The 15,255-nt window shown below is 37.0% G+C and overlaps 1 protein-coding gene across 1 annotated transcript in view; it reads right to left on the bottom strand.

The window, feature by feature from the left end:
* Positions 1-3,437: 3,437 nt before the first annotated feature.
* Positions 3,438-15,255, bottom strand: part of LOC139966404 (uncharacterized) — a 97,334-nt gene continuing 85,516 nt past the window's right edge. The window contains exons 55-62 of the mRNA XM_071969354.1: positions 13,887-14,159; positions 13,151-13,293; positions 12,361-12,619; positions 11,762-11,852; positions 10,963-11,009; positions 6,488-6,873; positions 5,388-5,522; positions 3,438-4,009 (exon numbers count right to left, since the gene is read on the bottom strand). Coding sequence (XP_071825455.1) covers positions 3,908-4,009; positions 5,388-5,522; positions 6,488-6,873; positions 10,963-11,009; positions 11,762-11,852; positions 12,361-12,619; positions 13,151-13,293; positions 13,887-14,159 — 1,436 coding nt within the window. The 3' untranslated portion in view covers positions 3,438-3,907. The remainder of the gene's footprint in view (positions 4,010-5,387; positions 5,523-6,487; positions 6,874-10,962; positions 11,010-11,761; positions 11,853-12,360; positions 12,620-13,150; positions 13,294-13,886; positions 14,160-15,255) is intronic.

Genomic DNA, 15,255 nt, shown 5'->3' with positions numbered 1-15,255 from the left:
GGGAGTGTTTTTACTGGGGAGTGTGTTTACTGGGGAGTGTTTAGTGTGAGTGTTTAGTGGGGGTGTTTAGTGGGGGGTGTTTAGTGGGGAGGGTGTTTAGTGGGGAGTGTGTTTTGTGGGGAGTGTTTAGTGGGAGTGTGTTTAGTGGGGGGATGTTTACTAGGGAGTGTGTTTAGTGGTGGGGAGTTTGTAATGACATTTAACTGCCAGTTGCTGTCATGTATTCCTTACCTCTCTTCTTATGCTGGGTAGTATTTTGTGGCAACTTCATAGCCTAAGAGTACATAACGATATTGCTGCAGCTCTTGACAAGAGGTCCCAAACAATGATGGTCATGTTGGACCTATCGGCAGCCTTCGATCTTATTGATCATGAGATCTTATTTAATCGTCTCCAACATACTTTTGGAATTGCGTCAAACTCATTAAAATGGTTTAAATCATATTTTAGGGACAGAATGCAATGTATACAAATTGATAATGTTATATCTAACGAGAAACAGCTAAGATTTGGGGTGCCACAAGGATCTGTACTTGGTCCTTTGATATATTGTATGTTTACCCGTCCAGTTGGAGAAATAATTCAGCGCCATAACATCAACCATCACTGTTATGCTGATGATACACAATTGTATTTGAATTTTGGTGCCCTTGAGTCCTGGAATGATGTATCTTTAAAGGTCCAAGCATGCCTTTCAGATATAGTCAGGTGGATGCGGGTTAATTGCTTGAAACTTAACCAGGACAAAACTGAGTTCATTGTATTTTCACCAAAATTTCAGGGTAATGCTATTCAAGACTTGTATATAAATATGGGACCTAACACCATATGTTCAGTTCCTAAAGTAAAGAATTTAGGTGTATATCTTGATCACAATCTTACCATGGATAATCAAGTTGACTCTATCTGTAAGTCCTGTTATTGGCAGATCCGGAATATTGGCAAAATTAGAAGGTATATCTCAGATGATGCATGTAAGACTTTAATCCATGCCCTTGTGACATCAAAACTGGACTACTGCAATGCACTGCTATATGGCCTGCCTCACAAGCTAACCGATCGCCTTCAGCGAGTTCAGAATCGCGCTGCACGGCTTGTAAGTCGCACTCGTAGACATGAGCATATTACACCCGTATTACGTGACTTACATTGGTTGCCGATTCATTGCAGGTTCAATTATAAGATTCTGTTATATACATATAAGTCACTTAATGGTTTAGCCCCTATCTACCTCTCTGAATTAATGCATAAATACAAGCCTACTCGATCTCTACGCTCAGAATCCAAGTCCTTACTTACCAAACCTGTCATTAAAACTTCTACATACGGAAACAGGCGTTTCGATTACTCATCTGCGACATTATGGAACAGTTTATCGGAGGAAGCTAAGTGTGCCAAAAATATAGATGAATTTAAAAAACTAGTCAAAACCTTTCTATTTAGATCTGCATTCCATTAACTGTGTTTTCTATACTATTTATTGTCACATTATTACTACGCATTTTCCATTTTGCGTTTTTGCGTTTATAGCGCTTTTAAATTTTAAATTGTTGTCAGATTTATATATATTTTAAATTTTAAGAATTTGTTTGTATCATTTTCGCTTTTACATTTGCAGTTTTTATACAATTTATTGTCAGTTGGTATTTAACAAATTTTCTACCCTTTTTATACCTTACATTATCGATTTATATATTTGTATATCATGATTGTTTGTATTTTACTGTAAAGCGCCTTAGAGCAATTTCTGATTGGATAAGGCGCTATAGAAATTTTGTATAATAATAATAATAATAGCCTGGTTAAAAAATTCAAGAGAAACTTCATTTCCATGCAATGGTACCATAACTGATGGTGCTACCATAACTGCTACCACATAACTGATGGTGCTACCCATACGGTGGAGTTGATTGTGCCTCTTACTTTACAATTGGTTGAGAATTTAGAGAAGTGTCAAATGTTTTGTTTCATTGACATTTACAAATGTCAATGAAAGCTGAAGCTGTCACTTCCACTTTCAATGTTAATCTACAACTGTGTATATTGTTGACTTGGTGTAAAAAGCCCTCCACCAAGTTGTTCAATGGAACCGATTGGAAAGTAGAAATGTCTTGTCATGTTTCATAGAATTGAAAAGGCTGGTGCATTCAGTCAGTCAGTCAGTCATTCTTAATATCTCTCTGCAGATCGACTCACAGAATACTCCTTTTATCAAATAAGCCTTTCTCTATCTTATAAACAAATATGTCTTTAATGCATTTTAATAGTGGAAGTATAGCATGGTATGTTGGTGTGGCTGAACATTTCTGGGTGTAGTGGGGCTTTTTTTTTCTTAGCCTGGTTATGAAGTTGCCCTTACAGTCAATGTGAAAATGGTCTTATCACCAGTAAATATGTTAACATCATCAGGTGAATGTTATAGTTTAAGGACAATGTCCTCACTTGCAGGGATGAGACTGAGCCGGGGAAAAAAAATCTGAAATTTATCGATCGCCGTCCTGGGGGAGGGGTTTAGAAATTTTTTGTCAGGTAAGGAGGGCTTAGATGCAAAATGGTGGACTCTAGATGGAATCTATCACATCACGTAACTCGCCAAAAAAGTGTGGAATTTCTGCTTGTATAATTTATCCATTCGCTTTTGAACCATAAAAAGGCTTTTTTGCTTGCTTTGTGCTACTTGATTCCACCACTGGTCAAATTTGGTGTTCCTTCCCTTCACAGTCCAGCATGTTCGGCAAAAAAAAAAAAAAAAAAAAATTCAAAAAAAATTAAATCAAAAAATAAAAATAAAAACCGCGAATTACGAGAAAAAACGCGAAAATGAAAAAAAATAATCAGAAATCCGCGTTTCCGCGGAAGAGTCTCATGCCTGCACTTGGCTAATTATGTTAAAATGTCTAGAATTTTCCTGATGGACTATGATTGTGGCAATCAGAAAGTGCATTGATGAAAAAAAGTATGAATCTCTGGATGTATATGCTGTTTTGCTTGTTTTTATGGAAATGTATATTTTTGGTCAAAATAACTTGCTAGAGAGTTTTGTGCCTGCTAGGGTGCCTTTGGGGGGGGGGGCAGTGTAAGAGTTACTTCTATTTCCTATCAAAATCTTTGAGTGTATGAGATTAATACAGTAAACATGCAGAAAAAGAAAATTCAACATTCATGTGTTGTGTGCATTATTTGGTGTCATATATTTGCTGTAAGTTACAAAGTTACATTATTTGCTGCAAGTTACATTTTGATGTAAGTTTTGGTTACATTTGATGTAAGTTATATTTGGTGTAAGTTACGAAGAAACCAAACAGTGTTTGGTGACAAATGCAAACAATTTCAGTTTATAACCCATAGGAAAATTTATCCGACCAAAACTTTGATACATAATGAAAAAGCTTTAGTGGAATAACAACATAATAACAATATAACAAGCATCATAGAGAAACAATGACAAATGATTTGCATACCATAATGGTTCAGGTCAAAAACCACAAATGAATATTCCAATATAGTATTCCCCCAACCCTGTTACTGAATACAATACTGGTGAAGTATTTACGTATCCTCTGAAACTGTCTGATACCAACATATTACTAAACTGAAAGCAGACCGATCACCAATGCAGCATACAAAATGGATAAAACCCCTCCACACTGTTTCTCCTGAACATGAAGAAGAAAGGAGGGGACAGTGGGGAGGGGGTGAAATTGAACATACTGGATTTATTTAAACCCTGTGAGGGTCCTTGTTAGCACACAGTTAGGTGTATACAGATAAGGTTTTTTATTCTACCCCTTTCTACAAAAATTAATCTAAGCTACATGTGAGCATATCTAAAAGCGTCCCATATTTGACCACATAAAATTCCTTTTAAGATATTCAAAGATATAAACAAAAATATGCCTGACTAAGACTACAGGTACGACTCAGAATCGGATCCCGAAACTGTCGAGATGGATTTTCCAGAAGAGGATTCCGTCAGCTCGATATAGTCCTCCTCGTAAGGAGGTGGAGCCTGTGAAAGAAAATACAAAATCATTCACAGTTCTTAAATTTTCAGCTCAGTTCTTAATTTTTTTCAGTTCAGTTCTTAATTTATATTTCCCCAACAGCGTATGCTGTGACTCTTCCCATAAAACCCTGTACAATTACATCCAACCAGAAACAATAGCATTACAATAAGTACTATTATCCAATTATCCAACAATAACCAGTTTTTACCATCATAAAAGAACCTAACGTGAGCTAGATTCACATGTCTCTGGTACAAAGATGAGTCTGGTCTTGGGGATCATCAAGGGGGTCTCCATTTCAAATGGTAACCAAGAGCTTAATTTGCCATTTTAATGTTCGAGCTTCATAACTGGACAATGTTTGATAATGTATAGGGGAAATTATGGATGAGAGGATTTGATCAAAATGGGATGTACTATGTTTTAAAATATTCGCTTAATTGATGTTGACTGCGTGGATAAAGACTTAGTACATCCAAACTATGATGCTAATATGTAGAATATATTGCAGACCCATAACATATATATATATGTGTGTGTAAATATATAAAAAGCTGTAATATATATTATAACATTGATTCTGCAGTATTAATATGCATTACAACCAGTGTTATTCTCATTGATCTGAGGAATATTTGTCAGAAATAGAAATTATGCAGTTGACACAATGTTACAATGCAGGGCAATTTTTTATCTTTCGAGACGATCGACCAAAATTAACTTTGGAAGACTTCTGGCAGAAGTCTAGTTGTTTAGATTAAATTCAGATAGCATTGTAACTAAATACCCCAAAAAAGGGGTAATGATAAATTAGTATTGCCCTCTTTCACTGTGCAAGGTACTGAAATAAAATAAACAAGCATTAGGCCTATGATCCACCCAAAGGAGAGTTGAACAGACTCAAAACAATTGTACTCTTTTCACCAAACCTACACATCTCTCCTACAGTACACGTACATATTAATAATTTCGGTAATTTTATTTCCGACAACCACACATAGAGACCTGGTTGTCCACGGGACAACAAGAAAAAAATTGGTCTAGATATTGTAGACATTGAAATTATGCAATCCACAAACTACTTTAAATAACACAACAGAGGGTCAGAACAAGGTATATATCATGCAACATTCAATTTTCCATTAACTTTAATGTTTTGCTGCAGGAAAAGGCCAGAAAATAAGAAAATGCACTCATATTAAAAATAAAGTGGAGTAAACTGCAATATTTTATTATAACAATAGAAATAGCTATGAAACTGGGAGTTGCATGACTCAGCTTCCTTGACAAACTCTGTCCTAAATTTATTTTTACACCAATTTTTGTTTTTTTACCCCCATTTTTTTTTTTTTTTTTTGGTTACCCCTTCAATTAAATTACCTTGTCACTGAGAGAGGAAGCCGCCTCTGTTCCATCGACGACCAGTGGTCGACTGAACTCTTGACTACGTTGCTCTACATTCGGGTTACGAACCACCTCTCGGTCTCTATCCTCTGCATGGCTCTTCATTCGATTCTAAGAAGAAAGAGAAAATCTCATGTGGGCAGCCGTTGTCAATAGCGTGTGAAACATGTGAAGGTATCATGCTTATAGATTAGGTGATGTAATAACACTGGTGCTGCAGAGTTAGGCCATTATTAACATTACTGAAGTTTACTAGATGATTGAAAAATAAGGGCATTCCCTCATTGAACTCTGAAACCCGAATGAAAGTAAACATTGTAAATTTTAAATTCCATATCTGTAGCCAGCAATTGGACGATGTGAAGGAAGACGTGGTTAGATTGGTGCATCCTTTATCATTACAGTGAATTAAAAACTATAAATCCAATCATAGGATGCTACAGTCTCTACAGTGTGTACTCTGTGAGACATTCCCTTTAATAAAGGTCATCTCTTTGACAAATAATCATTGCCTTCTCACATTTTATACTATTTGATAGATCATTCATTTTACACATTTTTTATAGAAACGTTTTGAGAGTTTTGTGATGATGTGCATTTGGAGAAATCAGGGTTTACACTTTCCCCCAGTTTTTAGAAGGTGGTCAGTATTTCTCCCCTAACATTAATGATGCTAGTAACTGAAAAATTGCATGGTCACATATCTATAACCTTGAGCTACCATTCAACTACTATCACCCATGTAGTGTATGCCCACACAGTGGCATTTAAATATATATTAATTGATCCTCTCCTCACAAACCATCAAATAATTTCAAGGGTCCTCCTCATAATATTCTAGGGAAATCATTTTAGAAACTTGTAACAATATTTGCTACAAATTTGTATAGAATACTTTTTAAACGTAGGGAGGGAAAAAACACTGTTGAAAATGGCTAATCTACTGCAAAAAGCTTGTTGTGTAAGGTAAAATTGTAAATTAAAGGGCCTGCCCTTCTGATCTAAACATCTGGCCCTCTAACATTTTCTTTTCAATGATGTAGCTCAATTCCTTTAATCAACAAGGTAGGACTTACATTCAAGTAATCAGCATGCCTGAGAATGTCAGAGAACGCTTGAAGTCGTTTCTCGTCGCGATTCGCCAGCATGGTCCTATCGTCTGGCAGATCGTCATTGATATCCCATGGTGCATTGTAGTATGGCACACGTCCCCTAGTAACGAGCCGGTTTCGTACGGGAACAGATCGCCGAGGACTCTTGCCAGTGTCGGAGTTCAAGTAGACTCCTCCCCGGGGAACGTTTTCTTGTCTCTTCGCACCGAGCAGGACGAGACAGCAGCAACAGGCGCAGAGTCCGACAGCCAGGATTCCCGCTATCCCGATTAAGGCCAGGGTCCAGGCGGGGAAGGTGTTTTGAAGGGAGGAGGGATCAGCTGTGGGGGTAAGTGGAGGTTTGGTGGGACCTAGGATAGGAGGGAATAAAAAGATGGATGAGGTAGCAAGAATTTAGCAACACTCATTTTAGACAAAGTAATATGTGTAATGAACTTAAGCAATGTTCATTTGGAACCATGACCAACAATGTAAGTTCTCCAGCATTATCATAAGCATTGTAAGAGGTTAATATGGGAGGTTGTTACACCACAGGGAACATTTTAACAGCAAGAAGAGGTGCAAAATCAATCAACCAATCACTGTTGTCAAGAGACACTCTTCAGAGTTCTGCTATAATTTGAAGAACAGAATAATTTTAATGTAATGAGGTAGAGTTGTATTATGTAATCTTGAACATCCTCTTATGTCAACCCAGAAGCATACAACTCCTCTGTTTCACCTAAGTCATAAGAGGACTTGTTATGTAGTTACCTACATTAGTTTATCACCATCTCCTAAGTCATGAGAGGACTTGATATGTAGTTACCTACATTAGTTTATCACCATCTCCTAAGTCATGAGAGGACTTGATATGCATTTACCTACATTAGTTTATCTTCATCTGCTAAGTCATGCAAGGACTTGTTATGTAGTTACCTACATTAGTTTATCATCATCTCCTAAGTCATGAGAGGACTTGATATGTAGTTACCTACATTAGTTTATCATCATCTCCTAAGTCATGAGAGGACTTGTTATAACAGTTACCTACATTAGTTTATCATCATCTCCTAAGTCATGAGAGGACTTGATATGTAGTTACCTACATTAGTTTATCATCATCTCCTAAGTCATGAGAGGACTTGTTATGTAGTTACCTACATTAGTTTATCACCATCTCCTAAGTCATAAGAGTACTTGTTATGTAGTTACCTACATTACTTTATCATCATCTCCTAAGTCATGAGAGGACTTGATATGTAGTTACTTACAATAGTTTTTCATCATCTCCTAAGTCATGAGAGGACTTGATATGTAGTTACCTACATTAGTTTATCACCATCTCCTAAGTCATGAGAGGACTTGATATGCATTTACCTACATTAGTTTATCTTCATCTGCTAAGTCATGCAAGGACTTGTTATGTAGTTACCTACATTAGTTTATCATCATCTCCTAAGTCATGAGAGGACTTGATATGTAGTTACCTACATTAGTTTATCATCATCTCCTAAGTCATGAGAGGACTTGTTATAACAGTTACCTACATTAGTTTATCATCATCTCCTAAGTCATGAGAGGACTTGATATGTAGTTACCTACATTAGTTTATCATCATCTCCTAAGTCATGAGAGGACTTGTTATGTAGTTACCTACATTAGTTTATCACCATCTCCTAAGTCATAAGAGTACTTGTTATGTAGTTACCTACATTACTTTATCATCATCTCCTAAGTCATGAGAGGACTTGATATGTAGTTACTTACAATAGTTTTTCATCATCTCCTAAGTCATGAGAGGACTTGATATGTAGTTACCTACATTAGTTTATCACCATCTCCTAAGTCATGAGAGGACTTGTTATAACAGTTACCTACATTAGTTTATCATCATCTCCTAAGTCATGAGAGGACTTAATATGCATTTACCTACATTAGTTTATCTTCATCTGCTAAGTCATGCAAGGACTTGTTATAACAGTTACCTACATTAGTTTATCATCATCTCCTAAGTCATGAGAGGACTTGATATGTAGTTACCTACATTAGTTTATCATCATCTCCTAAGTCATGAGAGGACTTGTTATAACAGTTACCTACATTAGTTTATCATCATCTCCTAAGTCATGAGAGGACTTGATATGTAGTTACCTACATTAGTTTATCATCATCTCCTAAGTCATGAGAGGACTTGTCATGTAGTTACCTACATTAGTTTATCACCATCTCCTAAGTCATAAGAGTACTTGTTATGTAGTTACCTACATTAGTTTATCATCATCTCCTAAGTCATGAGAGGACTTGATATGTAGTTACCTACATTAGTTTATCATCATCTCCTAAGTCATGAGAGGACTTGTTATGTAGTTACCTACATTAGTTTATCACCATCTCCTAAGTCATGAGAGGACTTGATATGTAGTTACCTACATTAGTTTATCACCATCTCCTAAGTCATGAGAGGACTTGATATGCATTTACCTACATTAGTTTATCTTCATCTGCTAAGTCATGCAAGGACTTGTTATGTAGTTACCTACATTAGTTTATCACCATCTCCTAAGTCATGAGAGGACTTAATATGTAGTTACCTACATTAGTTTATCATCATCTCCTATGTCATAAAAGGACTTGATATGTAGTTACCTACATTAGTTTATCACCATCTCCTAAGTCATGAGAGGACTTGATATGTAGTTACCTACATTAGTTTATCACCATCTCCTAAGTCATGAGAGGACTTGATATGTAGTTACCTACATTAGTTTATCATCATCTCCTAAGTCATGAGAGGACTTGATATGTAGTTACCTACATAAGTTTATCATCATCTCCTAAGTCATGAGAGGACTTAATATGTAGTTACCTACATTAGTTTATCACCATCTCCTAAGTCATGAGAGGACTTGTTATGTAGTTACCTACATTAGTTTATCACCATCTCCTAAGTCATAAGAGTACTTGTTATGTAGTTACCTACATTAGTTTATCATCATCTCCTAAGTCACGAGAGGACTTGATATGTAATTACTTACATTAGTTTATCATCATCTCCTAAGTCATGAGAGGACTTGATATGTAGTTACCTACATTAGTTTATCATCATCTCCTAAGTCATGAGAGGACTTGTTATAACAGTTACCTACATTACTTTATCATCATCTCCTAAGTCATGAGAGGACTTGATATGTAGTTACCTACATTAGTTTATCTTCATCTGCTAAGTCATGCAAGGACTTGTTATGTAGTTACCTACATTAGTTTATCATCATCTCCTAAGTCATGAGAGGACTTGATATGTAGTTACCTACATTAGTTTATCATCATCTCCTAAGTCATGAGAGGACTTGTTATAACAGTTACCTACATTAGTTTATCATCATCTCCTAAGTCATGAGAGGACTTGATATGTAGTTACCTACATTAGTTTATCATCATCTCCTAAGTCATGAGAGGACTTGTTATGTAGTTACCTACATTAGTTTATCACCATCTCCTAAGTCATAAGAGTACTTGTTATGTAGTTACCTACATTAGTTTATCATCATCTCCTAAGTCATGAGAGGACTTGATATGTAGTTACCTACATTAGTTTATCATCATCTCCTAAGTCATGAGAGGACTTGATATGTAGTTACCTACATTAGTTTATCACCATCTCCTAAGTCATGAGAGGACTTGATATGTAGTTACCTACATTAGTTTATCACCATCTCCTAAGTCATGAGAGGACTTGATATGCATTTACCTACATTAGTTTATCTTCATCTGCTAAGTCATGCAAGGACTTGATATGTAGTTACCTACATTAGTTTATCACCATCTCCTAAGTCATGAGAGGACTTGATATGTAGTTACCTACATTAGTTTATCATCATCTCCTATGTCATAAGAGGACTTGATATGTAGGTACCTACATTAGTTTATCATCATCTCCTAAGTCATGAGAGGACTTGTTATAACAGTTACCTACATTAGTTTATCATCATCTCCTAAGTCATGAGAGGACTTGATATGTAGTTACCTACATTAGTTTATCACCATCTCCTAAGTCATGAGAGGACTTGATATGTAGTTACCTACATTAGTTTATCACCATCTCCTAAGTCATGAGAGGACTTGTTATGTAGTTACCTACATTAGTTTATCACCATCTCCTAAGTTATGAGAGGACTTGATATGTAGTTACCTACATTAGTTTATCATCATCTCCTAAGTCATGAGAGGACTTAATATGTAGTTACCTACATTAGTTTATCACCATCTCCTAAGTCATGAGAGGACTTGATATGTAGTTACCTACATTAGTTTATCAGACCTTCACTATAGCTACACCTGTCAGAACTTTCTTAAGAATCCATAGATACTTGTGTGACAATGTACAATCTCTCTTACTTTCATCAATTCTCTTATTACTATACTTTGATACTATCTATAAAAGTTTAAGATGATCTTACGTTGCGAGCTGAGCTGACAGAAGCTTCCTTCGTAGTCGGACGGACACCTATCATGGAGGAAGAGGAAAGAATCAAACTAGAACTGTAATGTAACATGGATCTCATGTCCTTCTAGGGTACAACAAGGGTCACTAGGTGGCCCTCATTAAGGTTGCTCTCATCAGGGGGGTAGGAAACTTCCAAAAAGTGGAGGGGCACAACATCAGGAGAGGCATTTTCTCATTCCACAACCACCACTCGTTATGCTATAAAGCAAAACAAACCAGCCATACCACTTAAATACATATGATGTGATAGTATGCTATCAATACTATTTATTGAGATTGTTTATTGTAAACAGTGCTACAAAAAGTTATGGGATGCCATTTTAAAAATAGCATGTACAGACTAAAAATTAGTAATTAAATAAAATGAGATATCAAAAAAAGTTCTTCATCAAAGGAGCAAATTTTACTTGCCAGTAGGGCACATTTGCTATTTTGGAAAAAGTGGGGGGCACGTGCCCCCCCCAGGCTCCTACCCCCTGGCTCTCATTATAAAATGTTGTCTCTTTAAAATGAAATCTGACTCAGAATTAGGACTACGAGAAAGCTGAATTCAGGGCAACTGCCAATCGATAATAAAACATTCTTTCTTTGCAATCATCTATTAATAAAACAAAAATTAGTTAATTAACTTCTACGATAGGGAGGTCTATTCAACTCCAGCATTTGCCTCTCTCCGAGTCCGAGCAATCACTGGCACACATTCCTTGTCACTAACATGAAACCAGCTGTGTACAATGGTATCTATGGGTTACCTGCATTCATAGTCATATATTCTGGCATCTTCCAGACAGGAGCCTCCGTTGGCACAGATGGTATTTCGGTTACATCCGTATCTACTGGTATCTACAAAAATATAACAAAAAATGAAAGAAAAATAAATAAATATGGATGGATGGATGCATGGATGGATAACAAGGAGGAACACCCAATACGTATATAAGTAAAGACCCATGCCAGTCACCATATATTATATTTTTTATTTTAGAGTTGTCATCCTTCAGATATATAGTTGAGTAAACATATGATAAACATAAGATGGTAAACATAAGATACGTGTCAATTTGACTGAATTGTGCAACTAACTCATTGTTAGGGCAAAATATCTGGTCACATTCTGCAGCCTTTATCATAGACAAATTAAATCTATCGTTAAAAGATAGTTTCAAGTTTTATTCCTATGTTCTTTAAGGGCTGGTTTTCTTAATAACACACTACACAGAACACCAGCCATAACTCCTGCATGCCTAAATACATGCAGAAAAGCTATTTTAACAGGTAGTGATAAGAATCCAAAAGATATTCTCAGAAGAGCGCCTCTGTATACTGAGAGCAGAACTTTATTAGCACTTGCCTATGACTTCAATGGACGAAGAATCGACCAGAATGTTAGCTCGTCCGTCGCTGCGAGCCAATAGCAGACCTTCTGGCAGCGATGTGCCGCCACTGGTGAGAGCACGACTTATTTCGGAGCTGAGATCTATAGACCTGCTGGTCTGTGTGAAATCAAGAGCCAGATAGGTGATGATGGAGCCATTCAGGAATGAAAACACAAAACAGTCCTTGGAACCACCTCTCAGCAAGTCGCTATGGCTGGGTATGACGTCATTGACCTGTGAAATTCAGCAGAGAATCGACAATGTTAACAATGACACCCTCCCTTGAAAAAATCTTGTTAGTTGCATACTACTGTCACAGAAATAGACAATATATTTCATTTTTTTATTAGCTGTTTGGAAAATAATCATTAATGTCGTCAGAAAGAGAGAAAAAAAATTGACACTGGTACCTGATTCCTGTAGATTTTACAAATATTGTTAAGTCAATAAACTAATTGTTTTATCATTCTAACATGTTATTCGTGACAAGCTTTTTATTTTTCAGCAGCCTTCAGTGACTTTTCTTTTCAAAAGTTCCAGTTTATTGGTTAAAACTATTTTCATGTGAATATTTGCATGTCAGCCACACCCTCCTCCCTCCCCCACCCACTCCCCTGCCATATCAGAGGGTGAAAAACAAATTACAATGAAGGGAATATATTCAAATAACTTATTTATTAGTAACCCATCCTTCTCTGACTATCACTAACAATATATTAGTACGCTGGAACGCTGGACCCCAACCCAAAGAATGCCGTTACTCACTATTGAGCAGACTTGTTGCTCGTAAACCCTGAAGACATCCGAGTTGACCTCTGACAGACCAGGCTGGAATACTGCTAATGCCTCGGAATTATTAACCGACAAAATTTTCAACTTCCCACGATAACGCTTTAGGGTACTGGTATCTGGAGAAAGGGATATTAGTATCAGAATGAGTGAAAGTGTACTCTAGGTTGCTATGTTGGAAGTACAGATGGTATTGTAGTACATGGTTCAGGTAACAAGTATATCATATGTGGGTACAGGTTCATGGTACAAACTATGAGAGAACAATTCAGTTTTTATCGGCCCCCCGACTTGGATTTTGGGGTGCAATATGTTGCTTTCTGGGGGATCTTAGCTGCTCTGAAACTATACTAAATAAATATCAATGATATCTAGTAAAGACAACTGTCATAAACATGGCTGGAATAAGTAGCTTTAGAAAATTATCACAATTTACAGGCCATCTCTTTGAAATGTGACCATAGAAAAAAAACCAAAAATCATCAGATGAAATTCCAATTTGTTTTTGTCAAAACAAGTCAGTATATATCAAAAATTATGAAAAGGGCTGGTATCATTTTTTGGGTTTTTTTTGGGGGGGGGGGGCATAAGTTCTTAAAAACTTATCACAAATTACAGAATATCCATTGAAATGTCCACATTAGCAAACTCACAAGTTCACAACTTATCCCAAGTCTAAAACATTTGCTAGTTGCTATGGTAATTAGCTCACCATCTCTGATACACTCTGCTCCTTGCTGGTTATAACCTGCCTTACACAGGCTGCAAGTAAATCCCCCGCCGGTCGTGAACAGGCAGCGATCAAAGTTACGCTCATTGCAGTTGTCTTGATGTAACTGACAGGGATCCGTAGTGCATTCGTTCCCTTCGTGACGGTAACCGGGGAGACAGTCCTCACAATGGAAGAGCCCCTCATCGTCGAATACGCAGGTTTGGAAGTTATTTGCTTGGCAGTTATTTGCGCCCGATGCGCAAGGATTGTTTCCTGTGGACGAGACAAGCAGACACTCTGTTAACAAACACTTTAAACGCGGCTTGTTGCTTACGACTGCTCAAGGTAAATCAACATAAAGCATCTAACAGAAAACTGACAGGCAAACACATAGGCGTAGGCGTATGATTGGGGGGGCTGTAACCACTTGCCCGAAATATTTAACCAAAATTTTTCAACATGTCAACGTACATACCGTATAGGCATGCATCGGTTATTACATAGCATGCCAATTACATACAAACATTTGCTGTGTTATTACCGAAATGGCAAATTAGTCGGCCAAGCTTAGAATTTATTTTAATTACCAAGGATTTTTTTTTAAACTATTGATTTCCTTTACCTACATCATTGCAATTTATTTTTCTTTCAGTAGGTGCCCGAAAAATCCTCAGCATATTGCTCGAATTTTTACAAAAATATTTGGTTCAGGGGAGCTGCAGCCCCCCCCCCCCGCACTCTACGCCTATGGGCAAACATAATTTACAACAATTTGATAGAGCAAAGAAAGTATTGGCCGAAAGAACAGCAGCATTTGAACCAGAGACTAAAGGATTACAAGTTCTGTGTGCTACTACTAACCAAGCTATCCAGCCCTGGTGGACAAATCTTATTTAACCACTTCTGTGCCGGGTGTGCCATGCAGTGAGAAACCACAACAGCTAGCAAAATCATGAAACCAGGAACACACCAAACAGATAGGGTATTCTACTTAAAACATCAAAGTTGCAGGTAAGCAATTTCAAGAGAAATTTTGCTGTTTATATATTCTCACCCACTTCTGCTTTTACCTCTAGTGTACCTTATATATTTACACCTCTTGGGTTATTCCAGTGTAACAAATTTGTCATTCAAGAAAAGCATTTTACTTTTTGGGGCAATGAGTTATTCAACGTTGAAGCTTTTACATCATATATCAGTCTTGTAGTAACGAAATAAAACAAAGAATGAAGAAGGTAAAAAGAACACAGACAGAACCCTACCCCACACTCCCACAGACACACACAAAACCCTACCCCACCCCTCCCATAGTCACACACAAAACCCTACCCCACCCTCACACAGACACACACAAAACCCTACCCCACCC

Source organism: Apostichopus japonicus, chromosome 4 (genome assembly GCF_037975245.1).
Source record: "Apostichopus japonicus isolate 1M-3 chromosome 4, ASM3797524v1, whole genome shotgun sequence".
Lineage (NCBI taxonomy): Eukaryota > Metazoa > Echinodermata > Holothuroidea > Aspidochirotida > Stichopodidae > Apostichopus > Apostichopus japonicus.
Note: the sequence above shows the minus strand (reverse complement) of the source record. Positions and strands in the feature narration are given on the sequence as shown.